General features: G+C 35.9%; 1 protein-coding gene and 1 long non-coding RNA gene across 2 annotated transcripts in view; one reads left to right on the top strand and one right to left on the bottom strand.

Moving 5' to 3' along the window:
- Positions 1–20,089, top strand: part of LOC130250405 (uncharacterized) — an 84,136-nt gene that overhangs the window by 14,543 nt on the left and 49,504 nt on the right. The window lies entirely within an intron of this gene.
- The window catches only part of COL28A1 (collagen type XXVIII alpha 1 chain), a 56,380-nt gene that overhangs the window by 11,001 nt on the left and 25,290 nt on the right, over positions 1–20,089 (bottom strand). Inside the window, exons 20-27 of the mRNA XM_056486034.1 lie at positions 19,828–19,896; positions 19,203–19,274; positions 18,552–18,620; positions 15,846–15,914; positions 12,422–12,493; positions 10,841–10,909; positions 3,594–3,662; positions 1,274–1,342 (exon numbers count right to left, since the gene is read on the bottom strand). Of these exons, the coding sequence (XP_056342009.1) occupies positions 1,274–1,342; positions 3,594–3,662; positions 10,841–10,909; positions 12,422–12,493; positions 15,846–15,914; positions 18,552–18,620; positions 19,203–19,274; positions 19,828–19,896 (558 nt within the window). The remainder of the gene's footprint in view (positions 1–1,273; positions 1,343–3,593; positions 3,663–10,840; positions 10,910–12,421; positions 12,494–15,845; positions 15,915–18,551; positions 18,621–19,202; positions 19,275–19,827; positions 19,897–20,089) is intronic.

Here is a 20,089-nt window from a genome sequence, read left to right as displayed (position 1 = left end):
AGAAAATAAGGAGTTTCTAATGTCCTCACACTAATATATGCATTAGCTTTTGGATTACTGATAACAATTAATACAGAGCTAAATTTCAAACAGATCAGAAACAAAGGCCTAGACAGTCATGACTCTTACTCATTTGGAGATCTCTGTCTAAGAAAGTCTGAAAACAGGATCAATCAGAACCATAAAAGGGAGTTATATAATAAGGAAAAAAAAAAAGAACATAACAAAGTATGTTTTCATGCTATGAAACACCTCAGTGGAAAAAAAGGAAGAGCCTTCTGCAGAAACCAGAAATGATGGAACACAAATATCATAGTGGAAGACATTGAAGACGTAACCAAAGTAAGTCCTGAACAAAATAAATTTCAAAGGAATCTGTTTTTCTGGTAAAGCTTGTATGAAGTAATTCCACAATGGACCAAAGAAAGATTCTCCTCTGAATTATTTTTCAAACAAACATTTTCATAAACTTGTTTGTTTGTTCCAGAATGTCTGTTTTCACTGTTGGCCAGTGAATTCCCTGATGGCTTTAGCATCTACAGCCAAAATCACAGCATGGGGAGGCACCTTCTATAACCAAACTAGAACACTGCCCCTTTTACTGCATCACTGGTGGTTGACCACTTAGTTGTAGACTTGAGCATAATACACTTGATCATACGCTCAATTTTAAGCACACTGATTTAAGAAAACCAGGAGAAACTTGGGTTGCCCTCCACTGGAGCCTTCAGTTTTAATAAGTTTTTCCATGCATGTTAAATTGCACAAGGCAATTTAACAACTGAATGCTCAGAATATGTTTTCATGTTTGTGTTTCTCCTTTTAAGCAGAGAAGTTGTGGCTGGAACTGAGTAAAAACCCACTCAATTAAGAGTATGTGGGAGACTGCCTAATTTCATTTATATTCCTACATGTGTTGTTTTAACTTACTTTGCCACAGTAGCTCTCTGTTACCGCCTTTTACAAGTGCAACTTGGAGAAAACTATAGATCTAAGTAAATCAATAAGATGTGGCAGAAATAAGCCTTTTTTTCTCCAGATTAAATATATTTTTAATAACAGGAACAATAGGAGAGAAATTGGGTGGGGACAATATTGAAAATACAGCAAATAAAAAGTAAATATTGCAAAATTATGAATACAAAAATTAAGTGTAAAATTAATATTTGCAGGAGTTTACTGATTTGGTAGCAAAGACGGAGAGAAGACAATGAATCTCTTTAAGAAACAGTTTTAGAAGAAACCGAAGAGCTATCACATTAACCTGGATTACCTTGTCTCCTTGTTTGCTGTTGCCAGGGGGGCCAGGTGGGCCAGGCAAGCCATTACGTCCCATAATACCCTGTAACAGTCAATGAGACCAAAAAAAAAAAAGAAGAATTAGGAGGTAAACTCCTGGTAACACTCAGAAAATAATCCCAAAGTCACTGTAAGCAAAAGAAATAAAACCATGTCAAAGACTCCAGGTCTGACTCTTCTTGTGTTTACATTTTCTCACTGTGGGTCTTAGGAATTACCATTGGCAAATTCTCAGGAAAGCAAAGAAACAATTAATTTGAATATAATTGAGCAATAAAATTTAAGCATGACACAGAATGATACTTTCTTCATTACCCCTATATAGAAGACTGCAGAAACCATGTTTACAGAACAGCCTCATGCAATCTCAAAAGGGAGGCACAACAGCAGAGGCACAAAGGACCAGAGCTATAAAACCTAGTGTAAGTAAATCTGTCAGGCATTTTAGCTAGTTCCTGGGCACAATGAGCATGTGCCAAGTCCCTGTGGTGCCACAGTCTCTAGGAGCACCAGTTGTTCAGAAAATCCTGAGTGGGAAGGGATGACAGAAAAGCCAAAGCAGAACATGATGATTTGCATCAACAGAAAGTCAGATAGAGCCCTTCTGTTTGCAGGCAGGCTAATCTAACAAAGAGAAGTAAATCCTTTTGATTACATCAAAACTACATGGTTGATTTTCTTTTTTTTTTTAAAAAAAAAAAAATTTAATTGAAAAAGTTTTCAAAATTTGATCAAGCTTCATAAAAATTTTTGTCAATCTCAGGTTGGGCTTTTGGTTACTGTCTTAAAATAAATAATCACTGTGCTCCAGTACAGTAAGTGAAAATGATTCAGTGGTATGTATATTACCCAGACTTTGTATATGTTGAATATGTAGGCAGAAGTACAAGAAAGCTTGGTCATCGTGAAATACAAATTTATAGCTATAAATAATTAACTTCTAGATGTTAGTAATGTTTGAAAAGTCATCAATATCATCTCTGAAGACAAAAAAACTGTCACAAGTTTTCACAAAATCTTTTGTGAAAAATACTGATTATATATATATATACATATATATGCATATATACTTATTTATATATCTATGTCTATGTCTATGTCTATGTCTATGTCTATGTCTATGTCTATGTCTATGTCTATGTCTATCTATATCTATATCTATATCTATATCTAATCTATATCTATAGTGTGGGTCATCTCAACAACAAAGTCTTCTCTTTTCCAGGCTGAACAATCTCAGCTCTCTCAGCCTTTCCTCACAGGAGAAAGACTACATGCAGGTCCTCACCCCTGAAAATAAAATACTGTTTCCCCACAGAGAAAACATTTTTTCAATCTCATAGGCTTTGTAGAAAGAGCACATAGTGTCATACAGTTGAAAGATTTTGACACTCAGTCCAAACTTAATCTTTTCAAACAGGCTGTGTCATTATGATTTACTAAGGTATTGAAATTGTTGCAGCTTCCAAAAAGCAGGCAAAATCAGACACATCCTGAAAAAGTATTCCTGCCCTGCCGTTTATTGCGGATCTGGAGCTGGTAATAGCAATGTTTCTTCATTCAGATACTAATTTATACAAAATGGCACTGGGGGGGTTCTGTTACTCTCTGCTGTTATGCAAAAAGTTACAAAGGTGTATCTATCTTTAACAGAAAGTGGAGAAATATACACAATGATACACAATGTTTCTCCTCATTGCCTTTGCAAAAATAATTGATGGTTAAATGCAATAAAGAAATCCAGGCAAGTACTGAATTTCTTACCAGTATGTCTTCTTTTAACTATAAATGACTTCATTGGAGGGAGAAAAAATTGCCCAGATGTTGCATGCTGGTTGCCTACAGAATTAACTTTTTTTTTTTTTTTCATATTTCTTTCCTAATAGTTTTAATAACAAAATTAATTTTATTTAATTTGATTGAGCAAAAACTGCAAACATAAAATTCACATTTAATGTATTTTCCAGCACAAAGGAACATCTTGGAAATGGGATAGATACAAGCAGAAGAAATGCATCATTTAACTTATTTACCAGCCTGATAGCTCTGCTCAATTTCCAGATGTAATCTCATAAAGTTTAGCTGCAAGTGCAGTTTTCATCCCATTAGTATTCTTCCTAATACAGTTGGTAGAAGTGTAAGGTGAGTGACCATGCTTACAAGCTTGATTTCTCCTGAAACTGCACCAAGGTAAATCAATAACTGATGAAGATCATTTGGCATCTGAGAGATCATAGTCTGGCTGCCAGCATCACAAAAGAGCACAAAAAACTTCAGCATGGCATCATACCAACCTTGGGACCCATGCTTCCCCATCCTGTTGGCCCTGGCAGCCCAGGAGGGCCTCTGATTCCACGGTCTCCCTGAAAAGAGTTACAGAAATCAGTCATCACCTAGCAAATGTTGCATCTTCCATCCACTTAGGAAGCAGTCAAACTACTGAGTTTAAAAAACAAACCAAACAAATGCTACATAAATAAACAGGTGTTTTATAGGTAGGTATAGGTATAGGGAAGGAAGGAAGGAAGGAAGGAAGGAAGGAAGGAAGGAAGGAAGGAAGGAAGGAAGGAAGGAAGGAAGGAAGGAAGGAAGGAAGGAAGGAAGGAAGGAAGGAAGGAAGGAAGGAAGGAAGGAAGGAAGGAAGGAAGGAAGGAAAGAAGGAGCCCAAAATACAGGCACCCACATCATTTAAGCTCTAGGTAAAGAACATAATTTCCTAAGCAAACATCCATGTGATCAGAATCACCACAGAGTTAGGACTCCACTTTGCAGGCTTATGAGCTACCAAAAAAAAAAAAAAAAAAAAAAAAAAAATTTGGAAAAACCCACTTGGAAACACCACCATTTTCCCATCACATTTTGCAGGGGCTTACCAGGATACACAAGGAGTTTACTAGTGGAACCATGATCATGATGCTCTTTACTGAAACTGTGCTTATTTTAACACTAGAGACATTTTATTTCCAGAATCGTCGAATTTAAGTATTTATGTAAACTAAACTAATTTTAATAGCATCAATAAAGATGAATAAAAAGAACAGCACCCTGTTCTTTTAAAAAGCCCTAATGTACATACATTTGCCCTGATTTCAGAAGGAAATGAGGCTTAAGTGATCTACTCTGCCTGTGCTTCTGCTTGTCTGTGATCATTCTCTTTTTTCTTTCCAGTATATTTTGAACTCATAAGTTGATTTCAGCCAAATTGATCAGAAAATACAGGCCTTGACCATATTAATTTTCAACAGTTTTGGTGATAGCTGAAGGTTGGGTAATGGAGAGACATTAAATTTATGCTTTTTTTGAAGAACAAAGAAAATCCAGAGGGGACTCATCCCTCAACCATCAGGCAGAGAAAAGGCAGCCTCTGTCTGGTGAGGGGAAAATGAGTGTAACAGAGAGCCTGGTGCTGCCCTTCATCCTGCAGACAAACCCAGCAAGGGAGATGGGGAGCCAGGGAACATTAGTGATAGAGGGAATGCACAGTGACAGATGAGGCAGTTTTGTTTTCCCCAGAGTGGGATTGTACAAGGAAGGGAATAGGCACACATTCAGCACATCATTACTAGAAAACCCCTATCCATTCCTTGAAAAGAAAAAAATAATTCTATAACTGATAAATTAGAGATGCAGAATCTTCTGATTTGTGTATTCCTGCTCAGGCAAGTACAAATACAGAAATGCACCGAAGAGCTGTTGATTATCCAGTATATTAAAAATAGAGCATAAGAAATTGTATTTCTTGAGAAAATTAAAAAGAAGTCGTTATAAAAGCTATTAATTGTACTTAGTTTTGCACTTGGAAAAGCTGTAGAAAGTGCTGTGCCTGCAGAGGGAGCATTCGATCCAGGAGAGTGGTGCAAGTACAAATCACAAATCACAGATGTCACTTGAGTTGTGGTAGGTGAAATGAAACAACATATCAAACAGATTAAAAAGGAAAAAACAAACGGAATTTTCTACTGATTTTCTTTACATTCTGGGAAGAATATGTGCAGTCATCACAGTGACTGCTTTTAGGTCGCTAAAATTCCCAAGACATCACTCCAATCTGTGGTTTTTAATCTATGGCTATGACACTCTCATGGTAAGTCCCAGCATATGTGCTACTTATGCAAACATACTAGGGCCCAAACTATGCTCAGTTTTGAGGGACTTGGAGAGGTGGGAACTCTCATTACAAAGGCTAAGGCTTAGACTAAGTTTATAATGTTCTCCTTCCTGATGTAACATTCAGCTTTGGAATTTCATTTCCTGTTTCATCCAAAGCACTGGAGACTGGCCAGTGAGTCAGGACATAGGCATGGTATATGGATGCTCTTAGCTGTGTCAGGGTGGCTGGGTGCCACCTAAGTGCCATGTTCAGTCAGGAGGAAATTCTTCCCTCAGATGACCTAAGGCTTGTGTATCAGACCTTCCTTGCCAATGCAAAGAGCCAAGATATTGGTAATATATCCATCTTCCTATCTAGTACCTTCTATTATCAAAGGAATACTTATTTAACCCAATATAATCTTAAGCTGTTTGTAGGACAATTCTTCGTGAGCAAAAGTTGTGCAGAGCAGCCAAAGTTTGCCCTGTCCAAGTCTCTCTCTGAAATCTGCCAGGGATGCCAGAGTTAAGATATTACTTTACAGATACTACTTTAAAATGTAATTTTTAGGAGATCCTAGAATGGTGTGACCTGTAAACAGCCTGTGAGCTGCTGTGATGGAAACTGAATGGGAGGTTACCAAACATAAATGGTTCCTTATGGCTCAGTACCCGCACACCTACAACCTGCTCTTAGACCTGCCCTAACCAAAAACAGCCCAAGGGTGACCTGAAGTCATCTGTCTCTTCCTCCCATGGGTAACACAGTTTTCCACAGGGTCGTTGCAGGTGAAGGATTGAATTTTAGCCTCACATGCTTAGTTAATACCAGATGTCTCATTGAAAAGCTCTTTTGTAGAGCTTTATAGTAATCCTCACAGTTTCTGTATTTCTTGGTTTAAAGAAAAAGACTTTTCTTTTGCTTTATGAGTTGTGAAGTGGAGCAGTTCTTTTTCCTAAGGTGTCATACTAAACTGTCCTTCAGGGAATTAATTTCAAAAACGATTAATGTTGTTCTTTGATGAGGTCTAATTTATTTCCTGTATCGTGCCCATAGACAGGCTTGACATCATCAGCAAAACAGTGAACTAGAAAAACACCACTGAAGCAAGAAATAAAGAGCTGAGGCAAGACATTCTAAAGTGTGGGATTCCAATGTCTATTCTGGACCTTTTATTAAAGAAAAAAAAAAACATTAAATGACCTAATGGTCAACTGAAGAGTAAATCTTGGATTTCCCAATATATATACCTCATTTACCGTGAAGTATTGTATTTGAAACTGAAACATACAGCAGACACTGCAATACTCTCTTTAGTGAGAGTTAATGGAAATAACAGTATTTGTAAGAACAACATATCATTAAAAAAGGTATTACATCTTTATTTTCCACATTTTAGTTCAAATAGGCAAGCCCCAAGCTGCAAAAGTTGTTTATATTGCAACTGGATCCAGCCCAAATGTTCATGCACTAGGGACTGTGCTAAGGACTTTAATAATCTTTCTGCTATCCAGTTACTTGCTTTATTTCTAGTGCTGGGCTCTTGCTGCCCAGTAACCTAGTTGGCAACAGTGCTTTTAAATCAAATTTTTTATTATATTCTGACATTATGTGCTTCTGTTTTAATGCTATAGAAAATAGGGTTCTGCCAGGACTGAATGCATCCCACATGTTCCAATTTTGTTTTCATGTGAATTTGACCTCTGATACATAAAATTCCTGTCTAGCAATGTGCACATATGTGAGCCATTTCTGAAAGCAGAGAGAACAGAGCTTTGATTCAGATGAGTGGAACATTCCTATATAATGATCCTCAAAGGAATTTCAAATTAACTAGTGTGTAAATTTATGAGCCTCTTTTATCAAATAAATGTTCTTTTTTTATATGCAGAGATTGTCACTGTTCCTACATTATTTTTTTTCTTTTTTCTTTTTTTTTGGGGGGTGGGGGGGGGAAGGTATAACAGGTACTTAATGCATTTACATTTCATTTGAGAAAACCAGAATATTTTCCATTTTATCTACTTTATTTATTTTCCATTTTATAAACTAACTTATGGGGGAATTCTTGAAATTCAGCTGAGTTGTTTTTCCTTGTGGCACCTTTGCTACCAAGACATTAATCAAAGATTAAAAAGTCAGAATGTAATATGGGCAAACAGAAGCAAAAAATCAGGGAATGAGAAGAGACGTTTATATATTTAGTTTCTTTTTTTCCAGTGCACTCTTTCCTATGTCTGGTGTGGATAAAGAGAAGTAAATCAGTCATGTTATATCTCATTAGATAATGCTTGCTTTGATGCACCATTCACACCACAAAAGCTACAGCTGCTCACTCTGCATAGAACAATAAACATTTCACTCATCATGACTAACACACCAATCTAGGGGCATCATCAAAAGAAGCCTACCCATTTTAAAGTGAAAAATACAAATTAATTTTTTTTCCAGATGTTTTTAACTCTTAAAGTTTTTATTAGATAAGCATTACTCTGAGCAGGCAGGTTTGGTGGGCAGTATCACACTGTAACACAAATAAAACGTAGATCCATGAAAAATTTTCATGCAGAATTTGGTGTAAGCATGATTTGCCCTAATTGTGTTGTGTTACTTGCAAGGAAAGCTACTCTGCAGGTAGCTGAACAGCAGGGTTCTGTTTTTCAACAACTTGGACTTTAGACTCAAACAACCTCATTCTGACAATTTTTGTGGCAATGGAGATGACTTGATGGAAATAAGATACTTTTAATTTAAATGGCAACCACGATCTGACTTGGAATCATCAGGAAACACAAGAATAATGAGAACTATTTGTCAGTTTGATTTTGTCTAAGATAAGGGTAACATTGACATAGACATTCCACTGCACTATTAGTAATCTTAAATATAATGAAATTATTAGAGTCTCAGATCCTGGTCTCAGCTCTTTCACATTGGCTTAGCCAAATCTGGGTCACAGTAAGAGGCCTTTTGCCAAATTTATTATTAATTGATAATTTCCACTATCACAACGCAGATCTCATTCCCTCACAGAAAATGCTGCCAATAATAATTCCCCTTTAGTAGCACCATGAATATAATTCACTCCACACATCTTGAGGAATGGTGATACTTTGTATGCTGTTCATGGGTGGAGAAAGGACCATTAAATAAGAATTTGATGTCTTTAAAAGGGAATATGAACAACTTTCTTCAACTGGCAATGATTAACATTAATTAAAGTCAAAACTGGAAACTCCAGGTACTACAGAGTCACAGAATCACCAAGGTTGGAAGAGAACTTTAAGTTCAAATCAAGTTCAAATATCAACCTGGCAGTACTGCAGTAACCCCTAAACCACTGACCAACATCACCCAGTGAGTGCCAGATCCAGACACCTCTTAAACACCTCTAGGAATGGTGACTCCATCACCTCCCTGGGCAAATTTATTCCAATGCTTGACCACTCTACCAGTGAAAAATTTTTCTCTAATATCAAATCTGAATCTCCCTGTCTCAGCTTAAGGCCATATAATAGCTAACCTATGATTTAATTATATACATACACTATTTTGTCACAAGACTTACAGTGATTTAACAAAAACTGCAAGTTATTTCACAGTGCTCAGCACTGCAAAATCTGCATATTTACTTTTAATTGACACCTTTTACCCCTTCATCCTCAATGAATTTCGGGATTCCATATTGTACTTCTATCACTCATGATCTGGATTGGAACTTTTCTGATAATTATACAGCTGAAGATTTGCTTGTCCCAACATGAATTAATGGTTATAAGAACAGAATGGACTTGTGTCCCACTTTTGAATCTCTGATATAAAACAGGCACCATGACTTTCCTAAGTACATTTCTGCATAGTTGTATATTTGTGATACTTTTCAGAAACACAGCCATGAACACTGATTTCCAGATGTGAGAAATTTCACTGCAATTATTCTAATGGTTTCCATTCACTTAAAAAAAGAAATTACTTATTTGCATTTTGGTTTAAATGAAAATTTATTCATATTACTCCCCTCTATTCCCACTGAAGTTGTGATGCATATTCCTGGACTTAATAATCCTTCAACCATGGCATCATAGTGGGAGACCATCTTTTTTGATAAGGTGACTTTCAAATTCCTTTTCTTTAGGAAACACTACTTTCCAGAATTATTCAAACAAAATAATGCCCCTACACATCCTGCAGTCATAAGTTAAATCTTTAACAATATCTGCCTTGTTAATTTCATACAAGATTCTAGGATTTTAATGAAATATTCTTCTGTAGTATCAAGAAACATGTATTATAAGACTACATTATATCAAGCCTAATATTTCTATTTGGAAAGATACAGTCTCATACAGAAAAATCTAATCAGTTTAGCCATGTGCATTTTTTGTAAATTTATATTGAATAATGTAATTGAAATGACTTTTAGTTCTTGCACTACTTGATGTGAAATGCCTTGTATTGATAGGCAGTAATTCAGAATAGAAGTATAAAGCCAGGTTTTCCAGATCACAATGCCTTTGTGGTTATTCTGTAGTCAAATCATTCTAAGAATGTCATTCAATTTTTCCTTTATTGTGGATGTTTTTGAGAGGTTATTGCAGTGCATTTTAAATGTGAATTTTCCTGCTCAGAGAACTGAAGTTGAAAGTTCTTTCTGTTTGGGAAAAAAAACTTGTTTGGGCAATATTTCTTTTGCTTCCTCCTGCAACAGGCTGCCTGTTTCTTATTTCACATATGCAATGAGGAAATCATTAATAAAACCACTCTGGGATATTTTAAAGCAATTTGTTGTGTGCTTCTTGTCTTAAGTCTCTTTTTCCAACTTTTTATAACATAACAATTACTATGTGACTTTTTAGGTGAGTAACATACTGCTTATAGTTTCATAAGACTTTAGCTATTCTGTATTTTATGAAAAATCTTGGAAGTGTTTCAGTGTTGTACTTCTAATCCCTTTATCAGTTTTTTTTTAAATTTATTTGGGGTTTTTTGTGACATCGCCTCTAAACAAATACTAATTTTAGATAAAGGTTTATACTCTTCTCTTAGGAATCCAACTGAAAAGATATCTCAGTAGTTCCATGTAACCCTTAACTCGATTTTTGGCCTCATCCCTCACACTTCTGCCAGAGAAAGGAAAGGCATAATTATTAGGCAATACTGTATTTCTGTTGAATCCTGACTTCCACATGGAAACACCAGCATCTAGAAACATCCTGGACTTTGGATGTATGGAAAACCTGCAGATTTGCATCCAGTCTGAGGATAAAGCAAGAACTAGTTTCTGTCACATCAGTAAAGTCTATCACAAGCTCTTCTTCTAACAGAAATGAAAAGCAGGAGATAAGAACACAGCATTTTGCCATATATTTGCTACTCTTATCCAATGCATTTTTTGGAAGATGTCTACCTTGCTTACAAGTCAGGTGCATTGGTCAACCATTGGACAAATACCTTTGGTCCAGCATCTCCCACGCCTTTTGGTCCTGCTGGTCCTTTAGGGCCTGATGGTCCTGGAGGTCCCTGGTACAGCAGAGGAATAAAACATGTCAGTAGTTGTCCTAAGGACTTGTGCACTTCAACAAAGAAGAGAATTTCTTCACATTTCGGATGTGTACTGAGCAACAGCCATCCTCAGTCTCAGATGGAAATTTAAGAAGATTCAGATTCATCCTCAGTCTCAGATGGAAACTTAGGAAGATTCAGATTAGTGGAAAAAAGTACAATTCTTGACTTAAGAGCATTTTTCTCAGCTCAGAGAAAACAGTGAGAAAGCAGACCCCATGATTCATATTGCAAGCATTAGACAACTGAATTACCAGAGCTAACCCATCTAAATTTGGGGGTTAGGTAACCCTAACATACTTGTGTGTATTTGTGGCTCGTAGTCTGTTCTCCTGAACTCCCTGCTCAATTCACCCTTCAGCTGCCTTTCACACTGTTGGAGGCATTCCCAGGCTCCCTTCCAGCATCCATAGGGCAGATGGCTTTGACCCATCCTGCTACCTACTTAGCCACATAAATCTTGTCCATGTCTGACTGTGCTTTATTAAGTTGGTCTTTCCAGCTCACAGGGCACAGAACTGCAGGGGAAAGATGTTACCATGAGACAGCACAACAGAACCTTTGCACATTACACAATATGAAATGTGTCAGGTACATGGCATTGCACCAGGAATTCTGAGTGAATGCTTTATGTATTAATTCTGATCCCAAAGGATCTTCTCAGCATCAGTTTGAATGATAGGAAATTGGAGCTGAGTAGGAATTTGGAAGCATTCAGGTCCCACCTTGGTGCATTTGGGAGTGCTTGCAGGGCAGCAGTTTGAAATAAAGCTGGATTAGACACATAAAGAAAATAGTGCTAGTAGAAGTTTGACATGTGGTGGTTGAAAGGTGGCAACAGTATTTCCCCTTTCTAGTGGAAAAAAGAGAGGCTGGTCAAGCTTGTTTGTGTGGTTTTGGGTGACTGAAATTTAGGACAATATGTCCTTATAAGGGAATGTGCCAGCTGGAATGCTCAGGTATTAATTGCCTCTGAAGCCAACCATCAGGAAAGCAAAAGGTGGAAAATTTTCAAATATGAGGATTTAACTTCCCAGTATAAAAAACAGCTGAAAATCCAAGGCACTGAAACCACAAAATTTGGTCAAGCAGATGGTATTAGAAATCTCAATCAGAGAAGAGTAAAGAAAAGGGAGGGAGTAAAAGGAATTCAAAGCAGTGATATTGAAACACATATGAGCAGCCAGAAAGATTTTTATGGAATTACATGGTATCCCTTTCATGACAATGAAATGAGAACCATTTATATCCAGTTCCAGCTGCTTGTACAACTGGTATCTAGGAAAGGGCTTCAAAATATCCATGAAACATTTATATTAGATAAAGGATTACTTAAGTATCTAAATCTAAGCAACTAAATATTGAGTTATCACATAGGTTTTTTTGGGAGGGTGTGTTTGTTTGATTTTTTGTTTGCTTGTTTTAATTTTTGTTGTTGAACACAAAGTATAGAATTAAAATTGTACTTACAGCTTCTCCTTTGCCACCTTTGTCACCTTTTGCTCCGTGAGGTCCAGGTGGTCCAGGTGGTCCTTGTTCCCCCTAAACACAAAATAGGAAGTCAGAAGTCATACCGTTACCTGGACTACCACAGTGTAATGAATATTAACAAATATGTAAGGAAGCTATTTAAAAATCTTTTTGGAAATACAGAATAGCAGTTACCAGCTCTTGAAATTCATTCACGAAATTCATTCACAAAATTCAGGAATTTCTGTGCTTTTTTATTATTGAATTAATTAAGATTTTAGAAGAATAAGAATTCTTATTAAGAAATTGTTAATTTCTGGATTTGTAGTTGCAGAGAGAAATTTTCAGAGCATTGACATTATATTCAGCCCATACAAAGTTAAATTTATTTTCAAAAACATATTTCTATCAGTTTGGGGTATGTTTGAGCAATAAGAACTGAATTCAGAATACTGAAACATGATATGCCAGCCTTAAGTTATATGCTGCACATTTTGCACTTCCAGGTAATCACATTGGTTCTCTCATACAGTAAAGTAGAATTTCATTCTACAAGGGAAAGTAGGAAAAGAAAGAAATACAACAGTTACAAGAAAAAGATCAGCCTAAAATGCTCTCTTATCAAGAGACAATCACTCCTTCTGATGACCCTTCCACTGACTCCCACTAAAGGTTTGTGCATCTGCAAAACCTCAGTGCTTCCTTTCATGGCCAGACGAAAAGCAAATAGCAAACTTTTCCTCTTTCTTCACCCCAGTTAGAGTTTTCCTCACATTTTATGAGAAAATGAGCTGAGTTTGCAGTAGACTGTTCACAGAACCCAGAAAGAAAGCATATTGTTGGAGCCAGCTCTGAGGATGTGCTGTTGGTCTGTGCTGTAGATGTTCACATGCCAGCACCAGCAATGGGAAATCGCCACTGATGTGAGCAGGTCACACACCCACATCCCTCTGAGCATGGTATGGATATTGTGGCTGCTCAAAGAGAACTGCATGCCCTCCAGTCCATCCCACAGAAACAAGAAATGTTAATACACTCCATGAAAGTATGTTGTAGAGTGATGTGAGCACCCCCTTGAGTGTTGTTAATGTACATAGGTATAACATATCCTCAAGAATAATTACACACAAATAGATGTATTTCCCTGTCTACTCTAGTAAAAGGAAATAACAAGGAAAACGAAACAACAAGGGACAGAAAACTGCTGTTTTATTGTGCATTGTGCCTGTAAATTTCTACAACTATATAATACTTCAAGAAACCAAGAAGAGAATCCAGTTAGCAGCTCAGACCTCAGAAGCTTGTCTGTCTGAATACAAGATTCATGTCTGGACAACAAATCATTTTGTACTCTAGCTGGATATACAACTAAAACAAACTTTTGACCAAAATCTCCTGTCCCATAATGTCTCTACCATAGACATAAATAATCTATTCTTATTAACCAATTTAGGCCTCTCAGAAAAATGGAAGAGATGCTTTGGGTCTCCTAAAGATATACATCATAGATTCAGGCTAGCAGGTAGGTAAATTAAGAAAGAGACTTCTTCAAGGTAGACTCAATGTTCTGGTTAAGATGAAACCCTGAAATTACTGTAGATGAAACGTGGATAGTAATGAAAGCATGCTTTATGCCTAAGTAAATTTTATATAGTAGATCATTCCTATATGAATTGCATCCATTCTTGAATCCAACAGGACAGTTTCACTGAGAGACTTTAAACAAACCCTGACCAACAGATTCAAACTGTGTCAGCTCTCAAAGATGACTCTTCATGACTCCTAATTTTCAAATGATGGAATTCTGATCCACCTCTGTAAAAATTTAAACAACCAGAATGCTTCTAGATCATAAATAGTTTTATAATGGAAAGTCAATTTCACCACTTCCTGATTCTTAATATACATAGTTCTTAAACTGTGGATAAAATGAGAAATGTTTTAAAAATTTTTCATAACATTTTTATTTAACAAGAAAGGAAAACATTGATCATGAGTTCATATCTGTTTTTACTTCTAATCTCACTACAGTAAAAACCAGCCAAACAGATGTTTTCATTTAATCCTAGGAGGCTGCTGTAAATACCAAATACATGTTAACACATTCTCTTCTGTGAGAATTGGGATTTTGTGAAGTGTCTGGGTTTGCTATTAGTAGCATAACTACAAATGATATCAATCTAGTCAGGTCAAATCTACAGCCAAATGTTATATAAGAAACAGTTCTCTAGTCCAGATTATTTTGTTGGGGGTTTTAAACAGTAACACAAGAGATGGCTCAGGAGCAATTCTGTGATTACTGCTTCCCACAGTTTTGTGGTGTCTGGAAGAGAAAATCACAGTGACTCACTCTAAGTCAGTGCATTGGTAAGAAAGAAATGCCCCTGATGCCACAGATAGTCTGTTAAATGAATAAATCTGCTTTTCCAGCCTTTCCAGGGCAGGTTCTAAAGTAGTTTTCCAAAGCAGTAATATAAAGATAGCTGCTTTTACCTGCTTTCAAAATAAGAACAAAAAAATGTATATACACATAAATCTTGCATCCATGCTCATAAAGAAAATAAAACAGCTGTCATAATCAAAACCTAATTGATTAAAGATATGACTGGACAATTAAGTCATGTTCATCACTTCTTTTTATAAGAATAATAGAATGAATTAATTTCTAGATAACAGACAAAAGAAATTTAGAGTTTTCAAAAATCAGAAATAAAAGTTACTGAATGGTCCAATGTGCTATTCAGCATCCTCTGGGTACTGGTAGAACTGTGTCAAGCCAGGAGTAAATACCATTATTGGTGTATTCCTAAAATGTTATCATGTAAAAGATTAAGTGGCTATATTTTGAGCTACATTGTGTTAGGTAGACATAAACTAGTTGGTTTCTGAATTTGTGTTTATTGTCTATATTTTTACAAAGTGATGTGATGGAATTGAGTGGAATATTTTATGTGCAGACATAGTAAAGTAAAAAGAAATAAAAAGGCATTTCTGAAGATTCCCAATTTCAGTCTGGAAAGCAGATCATGAGAATGGTACCTTTCCCTGAAATACTGCCTTATGAGAAGTGGCAGAAGTCTTAAAGAAAGTTGCAACCCAGATCACAAGTGACAGAAGTACAATATAATATAAAGTGTGTTAGAGGGGAAGAGGTGAATTTGAAGAGCTGCCTTCCTAGTGAAGACTTTCTATGGGAAGTTTGCAGGGTGAGGTACACTTGACTAGTTATAGTTATAATTTTGTGTTTCTTCTTTGTAAAGATAATATCTTTATTTTAAAAATAGATATAACCTGGAATAAGGGAAAAGTTGAAGAACTAGTAAATTCCTCTACTTAAAAGGTTCAAGTGGTCTCTATATTTTCACAGGAGTCTTGCATATGTCTCACACTTATTTACTCTCTATCTTTTGTCTAAAATACCTACTGTTGGTCCCATTATTGAATTCCCAGGAAGTCCATCATCTCCCGGCGGTCCTTTGTCTCCTGGATCCCCCTATCCAAAAAGAAACAAATCCAGAATTACATTAACTTACAATATTATTTTTTTCAGTTCTAACTTCAAAAGTTTTACAAAAAAACCCAAGTATTTGGTTCTTTCTTATAGTGACAATTTTTGACCTAGGTAACATGAAATCAGTATTTCTAGAGGAAGATTTGACTACCTTGATTCTGAGCTCTCTTAGACTTCTGCTTCTCCCAGCTGTGTAAAAGAGTTTGTTCTACCTTGACAAATAACTTGATGGCTTTAGTTTTCAGATGAAGTCTGAATGTCATAATTCACTTTGAGAGGCCAGATGCACCTGTGGCTCCTGTCTGCTTTTGCCCACAAGCAGGTTGCATAACCTTTTTTCTGCCAGAGCACATAAAGAACAGCAAGGAAATTCAAAGACAAGTGCTGAGACAGAGTATGTTTTGAAAGTCTGCAGATGCAATGGCACAGCACTTCAAAACTGCAAGTTCCATAATCTGAAGTCTAAGGGAGAAACTTGACTTCTTCACAAATATTGTACAGCACAACTTTTTTGTAACAGCTCTGTCACTGGCTTTTCCAGAAAGCAATAAGGCTTAGAATTCATGTTCCTTAGTTAACCCTTCATGGAGCAAAATTTGGCTCCTTCTAGTGTTTAAACTTTTGGCAACAGATGTTTCATTTTACATCAAGGAACTTACAAAGAAAATCTAAATTTGCAATGAAACATTTGCAATTTATTCGAGAGAAGGACATGCAGTATTTCAGGGAAATGCAATTAAATGCTCTAGGGAATGCAAATGAATGCTCTATCAAAACCACAGAACAGCTGTAACCATGACAAAGAAATATTAGAAAAAACAACTTTCTAATGTTACTGTCCCCATATTAATAAGAGCATAATGATTGTTAAGGGAAAATAAAACTCCAGTCCCCAAACGTGGGTGTAGCTTAAAATAAATAAACTCCCAATGGACACAACCATGATGCCCAGGAGTTAAGATCTCTAGCAATCACTCATCACCATCTCAGATACTTAGAGATGTCCCAAGAAGACCTCAGACTCCCAGACATAACTCCAAGCTTTAGAAACATTCTCTGCACTAGAAACCTATTGTGGCTGCCTTCTCAACTGCAGACACCAGGATGTTTTAGAAATAACATTAGCAGTTATCATTGTACTTTCCACAGTTAACAGAAGAAACAGACCTGTGTAACCTGTTACATTATTGATCAACTGTCCAAAACATAGCAGATATTTGCTTAAACAAAGAAGTTATGATGGAGCAGAAGAGACAAGGTTTTGTATATTTTCTAAAAACTGATTTGTATTTTATAATTACTTTTTTTCCATCAGCTACTGCCCACATAAGCCCTGTACTAAAATTTAGTAAAGAATTTCAAAAGATTCCTACAGACTTCCACATCCAAAATCATTGGATTTTGGATAATGGCCCATCTCCTACAGAAGTTGTATGAACTGTACTCAACAGAATAAAATCACAGTGAAAAAGGCAAGGAAGTCTACAAAGTTATTTTTCAGCATGAATTTCTTAATGAACAATCTTGACTTCCCTACTTGTCTATATAAAAATGTCACAGTAACTAGAAAAACATGAAGAAGGGAGACTGATTTAATGAAACCTGTCCCCATACAAGTTGTGCCTTTTAGCATGTCACCTGTATCCTCCCAGCATAAAGTTTGCAATTTATTATGGTTTGAAACCAATATACGATATAGAATCTTCTTTTTTTCTTCTATGTGGTTCCATTTTTACTCCAAGTATACTCTGAGTGTTTTGCATTTTTGTCTTTCTTTCTCTTCCATTCCCAAACAAGTCTAAAACACATCACATCCCTCTGTGATGTCCTATTGCCAGACTGATGAGTACATTGTATATGTTATACCCTCCTGCACTTGTGGGGAGGGACACACATTTTTTAGGAAGAACGAAAATGGGGATGAAATTGCTTCAGAATTGTATGATACACATTAGTGATTCCCTCACTCTAAAAACTAACACCAAAGGAGAAAAGTATCATTTAAAGATGAGTTGCCTAACATATTATAACAAGAATAATTATTATTTGAGGTACATTTTTCCCATGGAGAAAATGAGATGGATGTAGCCCTAGGTATTTTATGTATAACGTTTCATTTCAAGCAGTACCTACAGGCCAGCTGTTCACTTGGAAGGGACATACAAATATTCATCTCAAAAAAAAAAAAACCAGCATATAAACCCTAGAACTATACATAAACACATTCTTGAAGGGGTTTAATGCCATATTTTAAGAAGCAAAAAGCACAGCAAATTTGGAAAAAAAAACTACTTCAAAACTATTAGTTTCACAGGACGAGCCAAACTAAAACAGAAATCTAATAAGTTTTTTCGTTTTTTGTTTTTTTTTTTTTTAACAAATGGCTTCAGGAGGAAATAACTATCTACCAAGTTCAGCATGCTACTTACTAAAGGGGCTGTCCTACAACACTGTCAGTTACTTTTTAATACTTTTTAGTCCTTAATTCTGAAATTCAGTATTTTTGTTCCTACAAAAAGGAATTTCAAGTTCTTTAAATCAGATCCTTTTAATTTTACAGAAATACACACCAGAATTTTCTAGTCTCTGATCTCCAGGAAATATGTATCAGATAGTCACCTTTGGTCCAGGAGGTCCCCAAACAGATGCTCCAGGTACACCAGGGGGTCCTCTCTCTCCAGGATCACCCTGTTATCAAATGGTATAATGTAGACTTAAACAGACAGTTTGACTTTCTGAACTAAAAATATCTACAGTACACATCTACCTGTAAAACAAGCAATACTGTGAAAAAAACTTATACCAACACATTGTTCTTATGAAAGCTGGTCTGAGTTTCATGCTTTAAAAAACTATTGGTTGATCTGTGTATTTGACTTTTTTAGCTTTAATTAATTTTTTTTGTGTCTGGCTTACAATCCAATGGAATAACAAGAACACTTATTTCAATTTCCTTATAATTCATTCAGAGTGACACAAAATATTATAACAGAAAGTTATTGATTCAAAGTAAAAATCTACAAAATACTCATGGTTAGAATCACTTGGACAACTTTAGTTTATCAGTGCTCATGCATAACTATACATACATCTTATATATAATATATCTTTATCTGTGTCGTTTAGGACAGAAGATGGAAATATTTCTGCTTTCCCTTTGTTCTGTTAAGTATCTAAGCATCAGATGGTTGAGAAATATTTACAGTGCCTAAACTCTATATTTTTAAATAAAACACAAGGAGAAGGATTACCATAGAAGAACAAGCTTACTTTTGGTCCAGCTGGGCCTTTTAGTCCTGTAAGACCAATCACTCCTTTGGATCCTTTTTCTCCAGGGTCACCCTGAAGAAAACAAACTTTTTTTTTCGGCCATAGCAAAGATTCATTCACAGCTCCAGCTACACAAATAGCCAAAACCACAACAATAATTATTAACCAGTAACTAGAGAGATGTTTAGATGCTTCACTCCAACTGAAATTCTGCTCATTTCCAGAATGTGCCCCAAATGTCCTAAACTATACGAATTGGGAGATAAAAGTTTTATATACTAATACATCTTTCCAGGTTTTTAATTTCATAATAAGGTATCTAACTATTCTCCTAATTTCTCTTAGCTTCTCTCAACATACTGAGCTAATTTGTCACCTCTGAACTTTAATGAAAATTCTGTAATGAATTTTTAGGAAACCTCTACTGCCCTATTAACTATAGGCTCTCTGTTTAGAGTCTGATTTTGTTGTACTTGTTCAGGCTATTGCTCTCTCTCCTAAATCCTTTAAAGTCATCTGCTAATATAGAGTTGATACTTACAACAAAATGAATGAAAAAGAAGGTCAGAATCCAAACTCTTACCAAAGTCTGTAGTATTTCCCCAGCATGCATGCCAAGTCATACCTTTTGACCTACAACTCCTTTGCCAGGGGGTCCTTCTGGGCCTCTTGGACCTTGATCTCCCTTTTCACCCTAACAGAGATTAAATTACTAATTACTTTTAATGTAGGTAATTTTACTGATAGACTTATGAGAAACAATGATTGCATAAATACTTTCCCCAAAAATTACAGTAAATATCTGGTTGAATTTTTTTCTTACAAAATATTAAGTATTCTGTCTCTTAAAGGCCTACAATCTCCTATATTCATATTCTTTATTTTTG

Source organism: Oenanthe melanoleuca, chromosome 2 (genome assembly GCF_029582105.1).
Source record: "Oenanthe melanoleuca isolate GR-GAL-2019-014 chromosome 2, OMel1.0, whole genome shotgun sequence".
Classification (NCBI taxonomy): domain Eukaryota; kingdom Metazoa; phylum Chordata; class Aves; order Passeriformes; family Muscicapidae; genus Oenanthe; species Oenanthe melanoleuca.
Note: the sequence above shows the minus strand (reverse complement) of the source record. Positions and strands in the feature narration are given on the sequence as shown.